Consider the following 8,407-nt stretch of genomic DNA (forward strand, 5'->3'; position numbering starts at 1 on the left):
AGACCGTAGGGACAAGGAGGGACAGTAGAGACAGTAGATTAGAGACCGTAGGGACAAGGAGGGACAGTAGAGACAGTAGATTAGAGACAGTAGGGACAGGGAGGGACAGTAGAGACAGTAGATTAGAGACCGTAGGGACAGGGAGGGACAGTAGAGACAGTAGGGACAGGGAGGGACAGTAGAGACAGTAGGGACAGGGAGGGACAGTAGAGACAGTAGATTAGAGAGAGTAGGGACAGGGAGGGACAGTAGAGACAGTAGATTAGAGACCGTAGGGACAGGGAGGGACAGTAGAGACAGTAGATTAAAGACAGTAGGGACAGGGATGGACAGTAGAGACAGTAGATTAGAGACAGTAGGGACAGGGAGGGACAGTAGAGACAGTAGATTAGAGACAGTAGGGACAGGGGGGAACAGTAGATTAGAGACAGTAGAGACAGGGAGGAACAGTAGAGACAGTAGATTAGAGACAGTAGGGACAGGGAGGGACAGTAGAGACAGTAGGGGCAGGGAGGGACAGTAGGGACAGTAGAGACAGTAGATTAGAGACAGTAGGGACAGGGGGGAACAGTAGATTAGAGACAGTAGAGACAGGGAGGAACAGTAGAGACAGTAGATTAGAGACAGTAGGGACAGGGAGGGACAGTAGAGGCAGTAGATTTGAGACAGTAGGGACAGGGAGGGACAGTAGAGACAGTAGATTAGAGACAGTAGGGACAGGGAGGGACAGTAGAGACAGTAGGGACAGGGTGGGACAGTAGAGACAGTAGATTAGAGATAGTAGGGACAGGGGGGAACAGTAGAGAAAGTAGATTAGAGACAGTAGGGACAGGGAAGGACAGTAGAGACAGTAGATTAGAGACAGTAGGGACAGGGAGGGACAGTAGAGACAGTAGGGACAGGGGGGAACAGTAGAGACAGTAGATTAGAGACAGTAGGGACAGGGGGGAACAGTAGAGAAAGTAGATTAGAGACAGTAGGGACAGGGAAGGACAGTAAAGACAGTAGATTAGAGACAGTAGGGACAGGGAGGGACAGTAGAGACAGTAGATTGGAGACAGTAGGGACAGGAAGGGACAGTAGAGACAGTAGATTAGAGACCATAGGGACAGGGAGGGACAGTAGAGACAGTAGATTACAGACAGTAGGGACAGGGGGGAACAGTAGAGACAGTAGATTAGAGACCGTAGGGACAGGGAGGGACAGTAGAGACAGTAGATTAGAGACCGTAGGGACAGGGAGGGACAGTAGAGACAGTAGGGACAGGGGGGAACAATAGAAACAGTAGATTAGAGACAGTAGGGACAGGGGGGAACAGTAGAGACAGTAGATTAGAGACCGTAGGGACAGGGAGGGACAGTAGAGACAGTAGATTAGAGACCGTAGGGACAGGGAGGGACAGTAGAGACAGTAGATTAGAGACAGTAGGGACAGGGGGGAACAGTAGAGACAGTAGATTAGAGACAGTAGGGACAGGGAGGGACAGTAGAGACAGTAGATTAGAGACTGTAGGGACAGGGAGGGACAGTAGAGACAGTAGATTAGAGACAGTAGGGACAAGGAGGGACAGTAGAGACAGTAGATTAGAGACAGTAGGGACAGGGAGGGACAGTAGAGACAGTAGATTAGAGGCCGTAGGGACAGGGGGGAACAGTAGATTAGAGACAGTAGGGACAGGGGGGAACAGTGCAAACAGTAGATTAGAGACAGGAAGGGACAGTAGAGACAGTAGATTAGAGACAGTAGGGACAGGGAGGGACAGTAGAGACAGTAGATTAGAGACAGTAGGGACAGGGGGGAACAGTAGATTAGAGACAGTAGGGACAGGGGGGAACAGTAGAAACAGTAGATTAGAGACAGTAGGGACAGGAAGGGACAGTAGAGACAGTAGATTAGAGACAGTAGGGACAGGGAGGGACAGTAGAGACAGTAGATTAGAGACAGTAGGGAAAGTAGATTAGTGGCAATAGGAACACAAAGGGACAGAGAGGGACAGTGCAGACAGGAAGGGACAGTAGAGACCGGAAGAGGCAGTAAGTATTGTACAGTGTTTGTGTGTGAACTGAATTTTGACATCACATCATGACATCATCCAGAGTCTGACATCATTCTCCAACTCCTCCCTCCAGGTTGGACCTTCCCCATGATCATAATGTAACCGCTGGCCCCTCCTCCATTGAAAATACAGATTTTGGTCCCTTCCCTGGTGCTGATATGAGCATTAGCCCCTCCCCTGATGAAATTGCAGCCTTAAGCCCCTCCTCCTGGTGATGATGTTTGTTGGCTCCTCCCACTGTTGATAATACAGCTGTTGGCTCCTGCTCATTGTGAAGATGTGAGTGTTGGCCTCTCCCTTTGATGCTGATGTGAGCATTAGCCTCTCCCCCTCATTATGCAGCATTTGGCCCCTCCCCCAAGTGACGACGCGAACGCTGGCCCCGCCCCCTCCCCCGCGCTGCTCTCTCCGCTGCTCTGTGTGTTCAGTGATGATGAAGATGATGATGATGAATGAGGCAGTGAACAGAGCATCGGAATATAACAGACTGGATCGAACATCTCCGGTAAGATCACCCACCCACACACACACACACACACACCCCTAGTCACACACACTCACCATCATGGGTTTAATTTTCAGACTGAGTGAGGTAATGTAGCTGAACACACAGAGAGATGGAGAGACAGCATGGCATTTGTGTATGTGTGTGTGTGCTTGTGTGTGTGTGGTGTGTGTATGTTTGCTGTTTGTAACTGCAACGCACATATTATATAAAAATATCCATGTAGATGCAGGAATGTGTGTGTGTGTGTGTGTGTGTGTGTGTGTGTGGGAGAGAGAGAGAGAGAGAGAGAGAGAGAGAGAGAGAGAGAGAGAGAGAGAGAGAGAGAGAGAGAGAGGTGGGAAAGAGAAAGCAGTGACAGGGGTATAGAAAAGTGTATTTGTGTGTGAGAGACAGCAAGAGAACGGGAGGAGAGAGAGAGTGTGTGTGAGAGAGGAATAAAGAGAGAGAGGGCGTGTGTGTGAGAGAGGGAAGGAGAGAAAAGTGAGAGAGAAAGAGAGAAGTGAGGGAGAGAGAGAGAGGGAAGTGAGAGAGAGAGAGAGAGAGAAAGGGAGTGAGTGAGAGAGCGAGAGAGGTGAGGTTAGAGCTGGAATTAATGACGGAGAGATAAAGTTCAAGCTGGAGCTGCAAGTTCAACATCACTGTCAGTGTGGGCGAGAGGGAGAGAGAGAGCGCGAGAAAGAGAGTGAAGGGAGGGGAGATGGAGAGACAGAGGGGGAAATGAGGGTAAGAGAAAGAGAGTGAGGTGAGTAAATGTAGAGGAGGAGAGGAGAGGGAAGAAGCAATAGTATGGGAGGAATGATGAGATAAACACAGGTGGACTGAAAGTGGGCGATGGAAAAGAGGGATGGAGAAAATATAAATATAAATAAATAGAGAGAGAGATAGAGTGAGAAACAGATGGAAAGAGCAAGAGAAACAGATGTACAAGGAATGAGGGAAGAGCGGAGCAGATGAAGAGAAAGACAGCACAGAGAGGTAGGGGGAAGGAGAATTACACAGAGGAAGCAAGTCTTTAATCAGGATAATTAACAAGCTTTAACGAGCTCTCAGCTTCATTAATAAACATTCTGTTTCATTAATAAACATCATCCTTCATTAATAAATGCTCAGCTTCATTAATAAACACTCAGCTTCATTAATACACCCTCAGCTTCGTTAATAAACATCCAGCTTAATTAGTATACTCTCAGCATCATTAATAAACATCCAGTTTCATTAATAAACATTCAACTTCGTTAATAGACGCTCAGCTTCATTAATAAATAATTAATAAACTCTAAGCTTACTTAATGAGCTCTCAGCTGTACTAATGAGCTTGTTAAGGCTACGGAGATGGTGGTTTATAGCGGAGATGCTCAGGAGCTGAAGAGGAGCTGACTGCTACTGTGTTCAGGGGAACAGAGACCCCTGAGGCTGTGGTTGGTATTTACTGGGAGTCACTGACGTTTCTGTCTTCTCCGTCTTCACTGAGCACAACTTCCAGGACAGTCCTCACAACCTGGACTTGAGACAGAACACTGACTCACTAATTAATTCAGGAAATGTTTCTCTCCATGTCTCTGCTTGTCTCTTTGTGTCTTTTTGTGTCTCTGTTTTTCTCAGTATGTCTCTGATTGTCTCTGTTTGTCTCTGAAGGGGCATGCCTGTGCTGACCTGAAGTGATCCCCCTCATCCTCAAACATGAATCCATGGACATTGCTGGTCTCGTGCATGGCCACATGGCTAAGCTTCTCTGAGACGTTTGAGATTCTCGGAGACATCTGTGAGCAGTTGTGTGTCTGTGAGGAGCGAGACGGCGTGCTGACGGTGGACTGCGGGAACAAAGGCATCGTCAGCGTCTCGGAAGTGGGGCCTTTGCGCTTCAGCACTTACCATCTCCTGCTCACGGGGAACGTCCTGCAGAAACTCTCGCTTGACGACTTTGAGAATTACCAAGGACTGACCATTTTGCACCTGGGCAACAATCACCTGTCCGAGATTGAGGGTGGGGCTTTTAACGGACTCCAGGGGTTAAAACGTTTACACCTGAACAACAACAAAATCGAAGTTCTGCGGGACGACACGTTCCTGGGGCTGGAGAGTCTGGAGTATCTTCAGATCGACTACAACTACGTCAGTCTCATCGAGGCCAACGCCCTCATCAGGCTGCATCATCTGGAGGTTCTGATTCTGAATGACAACCTGCTGTCTGCCCTGCCAAAAAACATTTTTCAATCTGTCCCTCTAACTCATCTGGACCTCAGAGGGAACCGACTGAAGCTGCTTCCCTATGGCGGGCTGCTGGAGCACATGGCTGGAATCGTGGAGCTGCAGCTCGAGGACAATCCATGGAACTGCTCCTGTGAGCTCATTGCCCTCAAAACCTGGCTGCAGAGCATCTCGTACACTGCTCTGGTGGGAGACGTGGTCTGCGAGACGCCGTTCCGTCTCCACGGTCGAGACCTGGACGAGATCTCTAAGCAAGAGCTGTGTCCACGAAGAGCCATCGGTGAGTTTGAGATGAGAGTTGAGCCATTTCACGTCTCCGAGGCGATGTTCAGGACCACAACTTCATCTTTCATCTCCTCCAACATCCAGCGATCTACGAGGCCCACTAAGAGTCCACGGCAGTCCGGAAAGCTCAGAGCCAAACCCACATCCCGAGCCTCGTCCAGCAAACCACAGAACTATGGCCCAATGGTGGCATACCAGACCAAGTCCCCCGTTTCTGTGGACTGTCCTTCTGCATGCACCTGCAACCTACAGATCTCAGACTTGGGCTTAAACGTCAACTGCCAGGAGAGAAAGATCGAGCGTATCTCGGATCTAGAGCCCACACCTTACAATCCCAAAAAGATGTACCTCACAGGGAACTACATCCCATCAGTGGAAGGGTCTGACTTTTCTGAGGCTACCGGGTTAGATCTGCTTCACTTAGGGAACAATCGGATTTCAGTAATTCACAACCGAGCATTCGCGGAGCTGGTGCACTTGCGGAGGCTTTACTTGAACGGAAACCTGATTGATAGGCTCACGGACGATATGTTCTACGGCTTAGAGAGTCTCCAGTTTCTCTACTTGGAATACAACCTCATCAGAGAGATCACACCCAGAACATTTGAGCATGTTCCCAATCTCCAGTTGCTCTTCCTCAACAACAACCTTCTGAAAGTGTTGCCCCTGGGAGTATTTGGTGGGCTGAGCCTGGCACGGCTCAACTTGAGAAACAACCACTTCCGGAGCCTGGCTGCAAGCGGAGTTTTGGAGGATCTGGCATCGCTGGTGCAAGTGGATCTGTTCGAGAACCCATGGGACTGCTCCTGCGCAGCCGTGGAGCTAAAGCAGTGGTTGGAGCAACTCAGCGCCGGGACTGTGGTGAACAGCGTGACGTGTGAGAGTCCTCCGAGACTGTCAGGAGAAGATCTGCGCTTTGTTCTCTTCTCTCATCTCTGTCCAAACAACTCCAGCGCCCAGGCGTCTGCAGTCCCACCTTCGGAGGAGTCCTTCCCTGGCAGCACCATCACTCTGGAGACGGCGCTAGACCTGGATGCTCAGTATCCTGCCATCCCACTGTCCGTGCTCATCCTGGCTCTGCTCATCATCTTCATTATGTCTGTGTTCGTGGCGGCCGGACTGTTTGCGGTGATGATGAAGAGGCGGAAGAAGGCGGAGCGCTCCGTCTCCATGAATGTCGACGTGGGCTCGTTTAATGCTCTCTACAGCGAAAGGGCAGGGAAGGTGCGTACGTCTGCGGGTCACGTCTATGAGTTTATACCCCCTGCCGTGGAGGGATCATCCAGAAGAGCGCCATCCTACACCTCTGCAAGTGGTGGCTTCCGAGACTTTGACGAGCTGAACGGCGCTGTGGCGTCCATCTCGGATGAAGACGTGGACCTTGGGAGCGCTGTGATTGGCTCAGAGTTCAGCGCCTGCACTCCGGATGCTCTCAGGTCGTCTCCGCTTCAGGACGATGGCTTTTACTATCGGGATGTTCCAACGTCCTACAGGGGCAGTTTACCGTGTAAACACGGGACACATGTGTCCACTCACTATGCACCAGACTTTGACGTCAGACATCAGTATTTACACCCGGACCAGATGCAGCAGGCCATGGTCTATTGCTCGGCACCAGCCACCGTCTACGTGGAGCCCAACCGTAGCGAGTATTGGGAACTTAAGGCCAAGCTCCATTTCGAGCCAGATTACCTGGAGGTTCATGAGAAAAGGACAACGTTCACACAGTTCTAGATACAACACACACATATCTTCACGTCTCTGACACTGTCAGGGTTTATAAACAATAACACATTCTCTGATCTTCCTCCGGAGTTTTTACCCTCCCTCCAGAACTTTTAAAAGACATCTTTCTTGCTCTTCTCAGTCATGGCTGAGATACTTTAAGGACTTTCTGACCCGTACTATACCTAACTTTCCTTGTTATTCACGTGTCATGAAAATGACCATAGGCTTTGTTACAGAAACATCCTGATACTCATCTGTCGCTGTGACAAACTCAATTAGGATTCAATTTAGGACCTCAGCCTTCACACAGTTATAATGGCCTGTGTTTATTCTCCTGACACCAGGCGTGAGTGTAAAAGACGTGCCTGGCCTTGACTGCTCTCCGGGGGAATTTGGCTAAAAGTCTGTTCCCATGATTTGTACAAGGTATACTAATTATAGTCTGACATTTACAAAGCATCAAAATCTCAGCTGACCTTAAACTTAACATTGACCCTCACTCAGTTCCTACCTTAAAACTAAAGCTGGAGTTACACTATGCAACTTTAAGCTTGATATTAACCCTGGTTTTCAGTTGAGCAGAGTCTGCCCTAGTCTGCAGAGTCTGAGTTGACAGTGAGGCTTGTGTGCAAAATCAGTGCTCAGAATTGTTCTGGAGGCAGCACTGCCCCTGGAGATTGAACCAATTTAATTGGATACCAGCCAACAGCTGAGGATGAAAATGATTGGTTAACACACGTTAGGCAGAGATTTTCAAATGCTGTGCTATAAACTGGTAAAACTCCACCTAGACCCTGGTGTTTGCCTGCTCTGACCGACAGAAATGATGTAAGTCGGAACATACATACACATGTGAGAGAGAACGACGTAGCAGCAAGCTAAAATGGCATACAATGCGACTAGGGTGACGCCATCCTCCTCGGTCCCGAGCCGCATAACCGTGTATTCTTGCGCCGCGCACACCAAACACAAAGTTCACGTTACGACGTTTACGACGCAAAACCACTTACATCGAAACAAGGCTTAATACAGTAAATGGGAGATGTGTCGTAACCACGAAACATCGTAACTCGGGACTGACGTAACCCGAGGACTTCCTGTAGTTCTGATTTGTAATGTGTTGGAAGTGTTGCAGTAATTCCAGGATTTGGTTTTGTTCGATTGGAGGATAATATAACTGCTTCTGAGGAAGCTGCAGAATGTTCTAATACTCGGCTGCCTCTGAGGCAGATTATAAAGAAGTGCATTTTGCAAATTTGATTTGATCGCTGCCTCTGAAGAAGCTTCAGAATGACAAAAAATAATGCTGTTTAATTTATTACAAATACATTTCTGACAGAGCAGGCAAACATGACGGTGTAAGTGGAGATTTGCTGGTTTATGGCGCAGTGTTTGAAAATCTCCACCAAATATGTGTTAACCAATCAGGTTCATTCATGCCTCGTTCTGCCTCAAAGGCAGCGCTGCCTTCAGAACTATTTTGAGTAGTGATTTTGAGCTCAGGAAAATCGGGGGTGTGTAAAGAGGTCAGATTTTGATATTTGTTTGCCTCCAGATTGCGTTTCAGTTGCAGCATGTGAAATGTTTCAAACCATTTTTTTTACCAGATTTGGATATAATCT

At 48.6% G+C, this 8,407-nt stretch overlaps 1 protein-coding gene across 1 annotated transcript; it reads left to right on the top strand.

Annotated features, from left to right (window-relative positions):
• Positions 1 to 2,527: 2,527 nt before the first annotated feature.
• Positions 2,528 to 7,032, top strand: slitrk5b (SLIT and NTRK-like family, member 5b). Its single transcript, XM_066641066.1, has 2 exons — positions 2,528 to 2,561; positions 4,200 to 7,032. The coding sequence occupies exon 2, from the start codon at positions 4,245 to 4,247 to the stop codon at positions 6,789 to 6,791; it is 2,547 nt and encodes an 848-aa protein (XP_066497163.1). The 5' UTR covers positions 2,528 to 2,561; positions 4,200 to 4,244; the 3' UTR covers positions 6,792 to 7,032.
• Positions 7,033 to 8,407: the final 1,375 nt, after the last annotated feature.

The sequence above is a fragment of the Hoplias malabaricus genome, chromosome 12, assembly GCF_029633855.1.
Source record: "Hoplias malabaricus isolate fHopMal1 chromosome 12, fHopMal1.hap1, whole genome shotgun sequence".
NCBI classification, from domain to species: domain Eukaryota; kingdom Metazoa; phylum Chordata; class Actinopteri; order Characiformes; family Erythrinidae; genus Hoplias; species Hoplias malabaricus.

What these genes read in the sequence shown, in the direction of transcription:
- slitrk5b (XM_066641066.1), top strand. Translation starts at nt 4,245, where the DNA reads ATGAATCCATGGACATTGCTGGTCTCGTGCATGGCCACATGGCTAAGC.